At 41.3% G+C, this 12,679-nt stretch overlaps 1 protein-coding gene across 1 annotated transcript; it reads right to left on the reverse strand.

Annotated features, from left to right (window-relative positions):
- Nucleotides 1-7,087: 7,087 nt before the first annotated feature.
- LOC131458461 (UDP-glucuronosyltransferase 2C1-like) lies at nt 7,088-10,208 on the reverse strand. The gene is made up of 4 exons (XM_058627583.1): nt 10,162-10,208; nt 9,404-9,702; nt 8,593-9,306; nt 7,088-7,821 (listed from the first exon to the last, which is right to left on the reverse strand). The coding sequence occupies exons 2-4, from the start codon at nt 9,695-9,697 to the stop codon at nt 7,237-7,239; spliced, it is 1,593 nt and encodes a 530-aa protein (XP_058483566.1). The 5' UTR covers nt 9,698-9,702; nt 10,162-10,208; the 3' UTR covers nt 7,088-7,236.
- Nucleotides 10,209-12,679: the final 2,471 nt, after the last annotated feature.

Genomic DNA, 12,679 nt, shown 5'->3' on the forward strand with positions numbered 1-12,679 from the left:
GCTTTATGTTTCTTTCCATGCTGAGTTATGTGGTGCAAAAGTGTTTGTGATGTCTTCACTCGCTGCCTGGCAACTGCTCAGAGCCTCGTTTGTGTAAAATGTTCACCATGATGTGTCAGCGATCAGCGGTACGGTTCGAAAACAAAGAAGCATTTTTATTAATGTCGCTCACAAAGACAAAGCAACATGCAGTTGTGTCCACTTAGTCCATGTTTCCAGAGGAACATCTGCTTGTCGTTCCGTCCATTTGATGTCATGAGTCATTGTCAAACAGGACAGATGTGTCGCATGTCGAGGAGAGAGTTGGCAGAAGTGCCGCTGGTATGTTGGAACTGGATTTCACACACTGTGAGGCACTTGTGCGAACCACTTTCACGCCACAGGACCTGGTGGGTAACGGAAACAGCCCAATATTTATGATACCACTAACTTCAAATGTTGTTCGTAGATGTTTGTTATGACAAAGGAGGTTTTTGTGCCCTCACTCTGGCGACGGCGTGAATAAAATTGATGGATGAATCTCACAAAGTCATGGATACGATTTAGCTCATGTGCATCTCGTTCCAGAAATTACAGTTGGCCAAGTATGAACTCACTCGACTTACTTATTCACAGCAAGTGAAACCAATCAAATAAAATGGAATAAAAAAAATCAGCCATGACATTGTTTATGAATATCCAGTGGTTAGTGTCTTTGTAAATTCACTTTAATTGTTTTAAGTATACTTTACTTTGTTTATTGGAAGATATCATGGACAGCTCCATGGATCTTTTGGTGAAGAAAGTGAAGACATTTTTGGGTGGTCTTCACATTCTGTCACCCCTTAAAAGGGCCTTTTGGGGGGTTAAGACTTGGGTTAGAATTGGGTTTAGGTTAGGGTTAGGGTTTGGCATTTAGTTGTGATGGGTAAGGGTAAGGTAAGGGGCTAGGGAATACATTATGTCTATGTGTGTGTGTGTGTTAAGGACATTTTGGCTGGTCCTCTAACCCTAACCCTAACCCTAACCCTAACCACATGTTTTTTTTTATCCAATCCTGACCTAACTTACACTCAGTGACTTAGTTGTATTATTTTTTTATATAAATGTGACCTTTTACTTCTACTTCGACTATTATTGAGCATCTTAAATAAAACCAGAAACCAAATTCCATTGCACTGCACTGTCTGTCTTAACAATCCAGATACTTATTCAGAACATTTTCATCTTATTAGACTTAACTCTTAGTGCTCACGCAGCACGGATCTGTGCCACAGGTGCACCCATGGTAATGTGCCGTGGCAATAATACACAACTCCTTGTATGGACATCCTGGGGGTGTGTGTTTATAGGTCACAAATTAAGGCTTTAAAAATTTGGTGGGTTTTTTTGTCGTCCGATGAGTTTTTTAGTAGCGCTATAAAGTAGCAATAATTGTGCATAAGTCACAACATCGACCTATTTATAAAGTAAGCTTTGAACTGTGTCCTATTTTCCAAATTTTGCAAATTCAATCCGATTTTAAACATTCTGAGTACTTTTTGCTCTGGTGTGTTTGTATAGTTGGTGAAAATTATTCTTGTTTTTGATCAGTTGCCGAGGTTGCGCTGAAAAAAAGGATATAAGACTCTCTACAATGCACATTCTATATATACTGTACGTTTAAACATAGTAATGGAAAAAAGCAGCCAAAATGCTCTGTGTTCTAAAGGTGTGAAAATAAGACAAGCAAAGTAAACACATTATGTAATTCAGCAGCTTGTGTATATATACCTTAAAAAAAAGTCCACTGAAAGGACAACCCTCAACAATGTTCCCTTTGCAAACACACACACACGTGGGATTGTTTGCAGGTGTGACTGAGTCAGCACGTCTCCACCACCAGGTGCATCTCCTTTACTGCAATTAAGTCGGCTACATATACTCTGCTCGTCCGTCGCCGCCCTGCCACACCATGCACTCCTCACTCACTGTGTTGGAACGCATCCAGAATATATGGGGATTTTAAAAATAACATGTTTTTCAGGTTTTTTTTTTTTTCCTAGTTTCTACCGGTGAAAGTGTCAAGCGTTTGACTTACTTAAACAATAGCATGACTATTACACCAGGTTAATTCAAGACATCCTCGAGCTTCTTTGAGTTTGCTGCAGTCACATCATTCCATGCTGAATTTGACAGACATAAAAACAACAAAGCTGGTGGTGCCCTGAGTCTTTATGCACAGTGCTGTGTGTGTGTGTGTGTGTGTGCATGAGAGAGTGAATATAAAATCTAATCTTGGTTTTCTGCGTTTCCTGTTTTCCTGCTGTAACCTGACTCACCCGACTCACCCTGCTCACCCTCATCGGGATCAACAAACAAACAAAAAAAAAGAGCCTCCCCTCTCTCATGTCTGTCTGTGGTATTAAGTTCCTGTCAAAACATTTTATTTCTTATAAATCCTTACTGATTTATTCATTTCTGTTTCCTGATGTCTGTACTGAGCTCACTACTTTACTTGTGGGATCAATAAAACCAACTTTATCTGTGTATATCTCTAATATGGTTGCCGTTGTGACCATATATGGTGTATTTGACGCCACTCTTAAGTCAGAAAATGATGCTACATATTGCAGTATTCATGATTACATATGAGAGGGAAGTCGTGGGCAGGTCGTCGACATGTATATGTCTTCGTACCTTTTCTTATACAACATAAAAAGAAGTTACAAAACAAAAGTTGAAGACATATCATTATTCTTTAAGGTCATTAGGTCATTAATCCTGACCTAACTTACACTCAGTGACTTAGTTGTATTATTTTTGTTCGATATAAATTTGACCTTTTTATTACTTTACTTCTACTTTTACTATTATTGAGCATCTTAAATAGAGTGTACGTGTGTGTGTGTGTGTCTGTCTTAACAATTCAGATACTTCAGAGACTTTATTTATATTCATAAAAACAAACCAAGTAAGCTTTGAACTGTGTCATATTTCCAAACTTTGCAAATTTTTTCGCCAATTTTAGAGTACTTTTTGCTCTGGTGTGTTTATATAGTTGGTAAAATTATTATTATTTTTTTTTAAAGGGTATAACACACTCTATATTGCACATTATTCTTATACCCTCTATGTATACTGTATGTTTAAACATAGTAATGGAAAAGAGCAGCCAAAATGCTTTGTGTTCTTAGGAGTAGACGGTTTGAAAATAAGATAAGCAAAGTAAACACATTACGTAATTCAGCAGCTAGTGTGTATATACAACCCTCAACAATGTCACCTTTGCAAACACACACGGACACAGGTGGGATTGTTTGCAGGTGTGACAGGGTCAGGACGTCTCCACCACCAGGTGCATCTCCTTCACTTCAATTAAGTCGGCTACATATACTCTGCTCGTCCACACCATGCACTCCTCACTCACTGTGTTGGAACGCATCCATAATATATGGGGATTTTTAAAAATAACATGTTTTTCAGGGGGGAGGTAGTCGACATGTATATGTCTCAGTCCCTTTTTCTTATATAAAATAAAAAGAAGTTACTAAACAAAAGTTGAAGACATATCATTATTCTTTGTGACACGTGTATTTAGGAAGTGATGACCCCTGTAACTACCACCACTTCCCCCCCGTATAAACACACGGACGCGGCTGAAAGTGCACAGTGTCTCCTCCCTGGCTTTGACTCAGATGCTTAGTACACTCCTTAACCTCCCTGCTCGTTGCCAGACAGCTCTGAAGTCCGTCCTCCAACTTCAAATTAAGCCCAGCTGTCTGCGGGCCACAGATCTGAAGCTTGTGGAGCTTGACGGCAGACTGCAGATAGAGACAACAGCAAAGAGAATCACTGAGGATTGGCTTTGTGATCGATGTACTCTGGCAGAGAGGCTTTATCAAAATGCTCCAAGTGTGCAACTTTCACTGATCTAAAAGTCTGGGCTGTAACGGATTCACTTAGACATGTGCAACAGTTTTAACCATATCCTTTGCATGTGTCATACTGGGCGCATCCTTTTAGTTATAGCTACACCGGATACTCCATGCCACACGATGGCACATCCAGCTAGTGCTGTAGCCTTTTTGCATGCATTCTCCAGGTTCTCTGGTTGCCTCCCACATGTCCAAAACCCTTAAAACACTCTAAACTGCCCGTAGGTGTGAGTGAATGGTTGTTCGTCTCTTTATGTTGGCCCTGCAATGGACTGGCAACCTGTCCAACCTGAGATTGGTACCAGCAGCCCCTGCGACCCTCATGTGGAGGATGAAGCAGACGATGGATGGATGAATGGACAACAAGATGCTGCAGAGTGGAAGTAAATGTTGGTTTTAAGTAAATTGCCAAATGTTGAAGCTGCCCTTTTAGACCGCATTAATGCACACATGTGTTTCTGCTTGAGAGCAGCACAGAAGAATCATTGCATGATGAAAGGAGACAAGGCGACATTTTCAACGAAATCTACAAATCCAGTTGCTACCGATTCAGTGACGTTTGGATACAGTGATGACCCAATGGTTCGCAAGGAAAAAAACAAGTATTTTCAGTCCCATCTGGGAACCCCTTTTGCAGGTTCCAATCCAATTCATTTGTCCGTGTAAAAAGCACCTTCCAGTTAGAAATGTGACTCGGGAACCAGAACCATGCTGGAGTAGTGCCAGTGTGAAAATCCGCAAGAGAGTGTACCACCGTGTTTTCAGCCATATGGTCCATCAGATTTCAGAGAATGGATAACACGATTAGTCTTGGAGGGTTTCACATTGCTGAATTATGACTGTGATTTATACGTGGAAGCGGCCAATATCAGAGCAGAGCCTGTGCAGATTCTTGGATCGTGGCTTTGCTTCCAGAGGAAAAAAAAAGCAGTTTCTGTGATGCGTGCGTCTGTGGAGCAAATGATGTCAGGTTTTGCAGATGCCTCTTGGGAGCTCTTGTTGAGTGACTAGTGGGAGTGCGTTGAATGTGCAAGTGCACTCGTGTTGCTTGGTGAGTAGAAGTATAGATAAATACAAAGGCTCAAGTTTGCTTTTTCGTCCAAAAATAAGGTAATGAAAGCCTCTTAACATCAGCGTTTCATAGTGGGGTAAAAAGATAGACACACTGGTTTAGGTCCTTACAAATATTATTGGTTGTATTTCAGAATTCTAAATATTCTCTTATAACATAATTTTCCTTTAATTATTTGGAAGTTGTTTCTTTTTATGATCTTTATTGTGTAAAATTGGCTGCTACAATAACATCATATAGCATTGAACCTTACAATTGCTTTTGTTCAAGGCCCAGCCTCGGCTAGACTCCAACACAGAACATGCAGAGTGACATCATCCAGCAGCGGCCATGGTTAAAAGGAAGGATTTTCCAAGGAAACGAGGGGTGTGAGATCACAGAGAGGGGGACGGACAGACAGGACATGAGAACAATTTGAGGGAGGAAGGCTGGTGTGTGTGTGTGTGTGTGTGTGTGTGTGTGTGTGTGTGTGTGTGTGTGTGTGTGTGATCATCACAAATACATTCGCTGATAGCAATGAGACAGAGACGTGCACACGAAGCACCTGTTTTATGTGAGTGGGCTTTTTCCACACCAGATGTTTGGGTGTGTGGGAGTAAGAAAAAACAGCAGCCCCCTGGAGCTCATTGACAAAGTTCCAGTTATTACAATGTTGTATGTAAGCCCATAAAAGCCTGTGTGCATTGTTGTCAATTGACCTGAAAGTGAATAACAATTAAACGTATTCCCACTTTTTGAATTCCTCCCTCCTCGTAACACTTTTTTAAGGCTATGTAGTCAAATAATATATAATATGTGCACTCTGGAAATGTATGTCAACAGAGACAAAACTGCACTGTTTACGTCCACAAAAGAAAACTTTGCATTTATTGGTTTGTACTGTTTCATTATGTCGTAAAAATTTGATTTACATGCAGTTTTTTGTGGGGGGTTTCTACAAAATAATGGATACTGATTTGAAATGTGTTATTAGAGTAACACTTGCAATCCAAAGCCTGTTAAAGTTAAAGTAGTTTTTTTGGTAAACCTCCATGACTGAGCCACGTGCAGCACTGGTGCCGAGACACATGCAAGGCTAGTGGATTGTTGCTGTTGCCAAGAAAATATTAGCTAATATTTGCAGATATGTGCAAACCACACACACAAATCCAACAATGATTCGTTATCATTATTATTATTATTATTATTATTATTATTATTATTACTTAATGTGGTTTCAGGGCTCAAATCACCCCCCTGCTTGCATATGTGCTTTTCTCATCACCGTCTCAAGCAGAGTATATCACTGAATAATAAATTCAAATGTGATTTAACTGAGATTCATCGACCTCACTCATAAATAAACACCACATGAGCTTTTGCTTTATCAAAGAGAGATTTCTCCTCAAGCCTCTGATTATTTCTAGGCATCTGTTTTTAGACTATTTGAGAAGGGAGCAGCTGGTTGACTTTCTCATTAGGGTATTTTCGTCCTGAGTCATGTGATTTTCATAGATAAATGTAAATATAAAGAGTAACATGTGCAACACAAGTGATCCATAAGTTTCCCACAAAACCTGATTGTCCGTACATAATCACATCTGTTCTTTCTTTCAATTTTCTCCAAAGGTAAAGTAGTACCATATAAAATCCAACCAAAAAGATGATTAACTCTATTCTACTGTCTAGTCCAGTGGAAATTTGGTCTCATAGTTGTTTTTTTTTTACGAGGAAACGTATTCCTTTCAGTGCACAATATTTCTTGTATTGGTTCAGGATTTGGAAAGGGGGATGTGGACATGTGAGACATATAATGATGAAAATGCATTTACCTTTGTATCAAAGTGGCATATGTGAGAAGATTCACATTGTACAACACTGATTAATAGAGACAGTGATCTGAATTTTGCTTCAAATATTTTAGTGTAACATTGAATGTAAAATTAAAGAAATGACTCAATGAGATTAATGATTGTTTCACCACAAATCTGCCACAATGACAAATGATTTTGAAACAGAAGAGAGATTACTTTATTTGTACATCTTACATGGTAGCTTAGTCTGATCGTTATTTTGACAAAGGCTTAAAAATAAGACACCTTAAGATGTAAATAAGTTATGAAACAATACAGAATTCTATGTAGTTATTGGTCCAATTAACACTGGATCAGATCTTGGCAAATTAAACAAACTCCAATGAGATCCTAAAACATAAATATCACTTAAAATGGTCACACACCAGTTCTTCAGAGAACCTGTTGAAGCATATTTCTACACAAGTTTGACCTCTCAGTGTTGTTTGGCTTTGGGTTTCCTTCTACTTCTGCAGCACAGACATCTAAAAAGGACAAAAACAGAGTACAGCAATACAGCCACTGCAGTCAGCAGTACTAGCAGTACATCTACATTATAGTATGAGTACCAGGGCATCTTATAAGCCTCTGTACGCAGGTGGGGAGCTCCTTTATGGCGCATGACAAATTCCACCCAGAAGATGGCCTGATCCATGGGTGTTATTGGCTGATCTCGGTGCAAACGTGAAAGTCTTTGGATGTTCTCTCTGTAGCGCTCTTCAAAGAGCAACTCCTTCAGTTCTTGTTCAAGCCTCTGTCCATTAACCTCGCCCAGCTGAATGATCTTTGCAGCTCCTCTCTCCTGCAAACGCAGAAGGTTGTCAAACTGGTCAAAGAACAAGGGAATCCCCAAGACAGGGACACCATGGTAAATGGCCTCCTGGACTCCATTGGTTCCCCCATGCGCTATAAAGACTTTGGTCTGTGGGTGACCGAGGAGGTCCTTCTGCGGCATCCAGTCCACGATCAGTGTGTTGTTGCCCAGAGTGGAGGGTCGTTCCCCTTTGTGCCTCCAGATCACCTGATCAGAAAACAAGAAGAGTCCATCAGACAGCAGAGAGACAGTGTGGCAAAAGCATCTTGTGTACAAGATGATTAGCAGAAGAACCCAACTACCTTTGCTTTCCCTTAGATTGTAGGTGTTTATATTGTTGTTCAGTCCCTGTCATAAAGATATAGCAGTAGTAAGAAGCCTATAAAGAGCACAGACTCGATATAAAAATGGCATAGTCTTCGGGTTTGAAATGTGAAGCCCATGCAGACAAGTAGCAGTTAGCCACCAGGTGTGACTGAGCTAAAATTGTGTTTATATAAGTCTATGAAAAAAATTGCCTACTTCTGACTTGATTTCAGTACAGCAGTAAATGTTCATGGACTCAAATATATTATTTTAGGTCTTCTTCGATAGCACATGATGTCTGTTTTGTAAGTTATGTTCCCATTTAGGGGAAAATAGATGCTAAAAACGCAGCACATAATATGAGTGGACACCAATGTGACTGACAGCCAGTATTGTCTGGAAGACTACAATCGTTTTTTATCTACAGTCTGTGGGAAGGATACAAGTACTTTAAGTGCTGGTGAGGAAAAGTACCTGCACCAACGGAAAAGTGCAACAGTTCATAAATTTAAAAAGTTAAAGGAAGATGAGCACAGATGCTCTAATTTTTCTTTTATCATTACACTGTGCAGTAAGTGTTAATATCATAATGTAAAGTTTAATCCAGAAAAGCTATGTACAAACCAAATTCAGTATACAAACCATTGCACATTTGAACAATTGTCACTTTACCTTCTGAGGCAACTTGGCAAACACGCTGGCAATTTCATCTGTCACCTCTTTGGGTAAAGCATTAACCAAAGTTCCCAGGGTCATGATGATCACTCCGTGTTCCCCAGCGCTCTGAACAAACTCCTCCAGATCTGCTGGCAGAGGTTGGGCCGGTTTGCACTGAAACCCACCAATGTAGACGATGTTCGGCATGGTGGGCCGAGGGAAATCAAACACATAGTCTGACCTGAACAGCCAGATGTCTGCTTCCTGAAGAAGCGAGATGACGTCGCATCCACCCTCGAAATATTGATCACAGATGGCATCATAGTGGGGCCGTACAATGAATTTATGCTGAATAACTACAGTGCTGTAGAAAAACAGGTTTTTGATCCTCTGCATGAAAGTCATTTTGTCGGTTAAACCCGATCCTAGCACTGGGATATAAGAGAGTGGAGTGGGGGCGATTGCAAAGTGGCCTTCTCCACTGGTGATCCATCGAACGTTGAGCACTAGGGGCAGTTTGAGATACTTTGCAAGGAGCACTCCTGGTGCCATGGCAGGATCAGTGAGAAGAACATCATACTGAGAATCCATTAAGCTTTTGATCATAGTTTTATCATCAAGGATTTTGCCAAGGGCCTCAGACCACATTAAATGTACTGTAGATACAATAGACATAAAATCCTTGGTGATTTTGAAGAATGCAAATGCTGAACCCCCTTCTCTCTGCAGCTGAAAAAAATAATAAAGTAAAAAAATCTGGTTATTGTTTTTAAAATCATGATATTCCAATACTACATGATCATGTGAGGCTTCCTGGATGACATACCCTCATATGCTCCTGTAGGTACAATTCAATAAAGTCTTCTGAAGGTTCATCCACTTTAATTGTTATTGATGTATACAGGGGAGACTTTTCTGGAATGTACAAGCTGGTGGACGACCTGATCACAGTCATGGTGTGTCCCCTGGCATGAAGCTCCTCCAGAAGAATTTTCATATTGATCCAATGGCTGCCATCTACTGGGAACACCAGGATTTTCCCCCCATCACAAGGTGGTGTGAAGGAAATCAAACCTACACTAAGGAGTGCAAATATTCCACACATGCGGTACAGCGGCATATTTCCTGAAATTAAAAATGAGGAAAATGGAGTGTTTTAAGAAGTTCTCTGTATATAGGTGTTCAGATCCCATGTGAAGCGATATATTTTGTCAACACAGACAGAGTCAAAAGCAACATTGTGCTAGTAAAGCTAGATGCCTGCAAAACATTTGTGGCATGACTGAAAATCCAAAGAAGAGCCCACCAAAAGTTTCAGAAGTGAATTGTACTGCTAATAAAATCAGTAATTGAGCAGTTTGAATGGATATATTGGATAGAATTAAGAATCCCTCACTCTAGTATTGGTATTTCTTGACAGAACAAAATGACACAGCATACAAATAATCATTTCACTTCTCAAAGAGCAGAAAGGATTCTTCGCACTGCAGCTTTAAACCAGCAGAGCAGGAGTGGGAAATACTGCATTACACTTGAGGGAAAGATAAAAACATCATCACAAAAACAATTCTGAAATTCACTTACCAAGGCTGAAGGGTGACCGCTGTTGTGCTGCTTGCCTGCAGACTAGCGTTCCTTAAAATGCTTTATTTGCCTATTTGAGTTCAAACCCCAGAGATGATTGGTCCTTGTTATGTCACATAACACGTGTTACATAAACACGTGTTATGTGAGCTCTGCAAACACCAAGCAAAGTCATTGTTTGTTAATTCACGTGACATAATGCTTCTGATACGTCATATCTAATCATGTTGTAAACCTACTGGTAATAAACGAAATAATTGTTGGTGTTTTTTTTTATTATTATGCCTCTGTTTCACATTCATAAACAGAAATGATGTCACGTTATTTGTACGCTGCATCCTTCATTTGAGAACAGGCTCTGTCAAGCGCAATGTTCCCGTTGTCTCCGTAATTATCACAATTATGGATCTGCAAACTATTACCATTCTGATTATGCAGCAAACCAAAATCCTACAAAGCTAAAATGACACCTGCAGTCATGGGAAGCCTGATGAATTTTTTTCGTAAACTTGTCGTTATGACGGTAAAACCGTTGAGGTGGTAAAAAAACACGACACAAACAGGACTGGACCCAGATGCAGGACGGTGGTCAGTAACAGTCTTTATTAAAACACGAAAAAACAAGGCAGGGAGACAGTAACGAAGATCCTCAAATAGCTAATCAATGCTATAAGACGGAGGGAAGAGCTCAAAAAGTACGTGTAGAGTCGGTGACATACGAAGACAAACTCACAACAAGACAAAGGAAGGGGGTGTGGTTAAATACACAGAGGAATCAGGGAGGTGACGAACAAGACATGTGAAACAGGTTGGGGTAATCAAGGAGGGGAAAAGTAAAGCGCACGCAGAAAATGGACAAGAAAACTTCAAAATATCAGGGATTTTCACAGTAAAATGACATGAACAAACGGAGCATGACAGGGCCCTCCTCTCAAGAGTTGCCTCCTGGCGACTCAAAACAAACACCAAGAACATACATCAAACATAACATCAAACATGGAACACTTTCTGGGTAGACAAGGAGGAGAGACAAGCATCCCGGGATGTTGGGAACAAATATGAAGGGAGGGGGGAAGGGAGAGGTTAAGCCGACTGAGACTAATTAAAGTCCCTGATGAGAGGGGTCGAGGATGTCCCGGCCAGGGACCCACGACCTCTCCTCAGGACCATAACTCTCCCAGTCGACCAAGTATTCCCCAGCAACGAGAGTCTAAAATCCACAGAACGGTATCAACTGGCTCGCCGTCGAGAACCCGGGGGAGAGGAGGGGGTCTGGGTGCGGGAAGCAAGGGAGACACATTGACAGATTTGACACGAGACATGGAAAGTGGGGTGTTCACGCCCACGTAGGGAGGGGGCCGTGGAGCGACACCGATCGGCTGCCCTCTTGAACAGTTTGCACGTAGAGAGCAGCTTCCTCCACGCTCAGGCCCAGACACGATGACACAGCCCTACCAGAAGCTGCCCAGAGGGGACTCAAACATCACGGTTAAGTGAGGGGAACAAAGGGGGTTGGTAGCCATAACAACACTCAAACGGAGAAAAACCAGTGGAGGTACAGACCAATGAGTTGTGGGCTTATTCTACCCAGGGAAGTGCTTTGACCCATGATGCCAGAGTGTTAGAAACCAGGCAACGAAGCAACGTCTCAAGTTCTTGATTGTGTCGCTCCAACTGGCTGTTGGACTGCAGATGGTCACTAGAGGACAGACTGGACCGGGCCCCGATGAGAAGGCAGAATTCAGCCCAGAAGCGTGAGATGAACTGGGGGCCATGGTCCGAGATGATGTCCAGGAGCAGTCCATGGAGCTTAAACACCTCGTTGAGATTCACCTCTGCAGTCTGTTTGGCGGACAGAAGCTTGGCCAGGGGAATGAAGTGCGCCATCTTGGAGAATCGATCGACCACAGTCAGAATTCTGGTCTTCCCCTCCGATGGTGGCAACCCGTTGGCGAAATCCAGAGAGGTGTGACACCAGGGTCTTGAAGGCACCGGCAGAAGAAAGAGTTTCCTATGAGGCTGGGAATAGGACAGCTTACGCGCCACAGAGACCTGACAGGCTGCCACAACAGAGCCCACTACCAGGTTAGGAGGGAGAATAGCGACAGCAGAATCAATACTATCAGGAGAATCATGAATTCTGGACAGGACATCAGCCTTAACATTGCGAGAACCGGGACGATATAAAACAACAAAGTGAAAATGGGTAAAGAAAAGGGACACCTGGACTGTCTGGGGTTTAGGCACTTAGCTGCCTGGAGATACTTGAGGTTGCTGTGATCAGTCCACACCAGAAACGGTTACTTCGACCCCTCCAGCCAGTGACTCCATTCCTCCAAGTGCAGAAACTTATGTCAAAAGAAAACTTCACATTTATTGGTTTATACTGTTTCATTATGACATAAAAAATTGATTTACATGCAGTTTTTTCTGGCGGTTTTCTAGAAAATTGATGGATACTCATTTGAAATTGGTTATTAAAGTAACATTTGCAATCCAAAGTCTTTTAAAGTTAAAG

This window comes from Solea solea, chromosome 4, assembly GCF_958295425.1.
Source record: "Solea solea chromosome 4, fSolSol10.1, whole genome shotgun sequence".
Taxonomy (NCBI): domain Eukaryota; kingdom Metazoa; phylum Chordata; class Actinopteri; order Pleuronectiformes; family Soleidae; genus Solea; species Solea solea.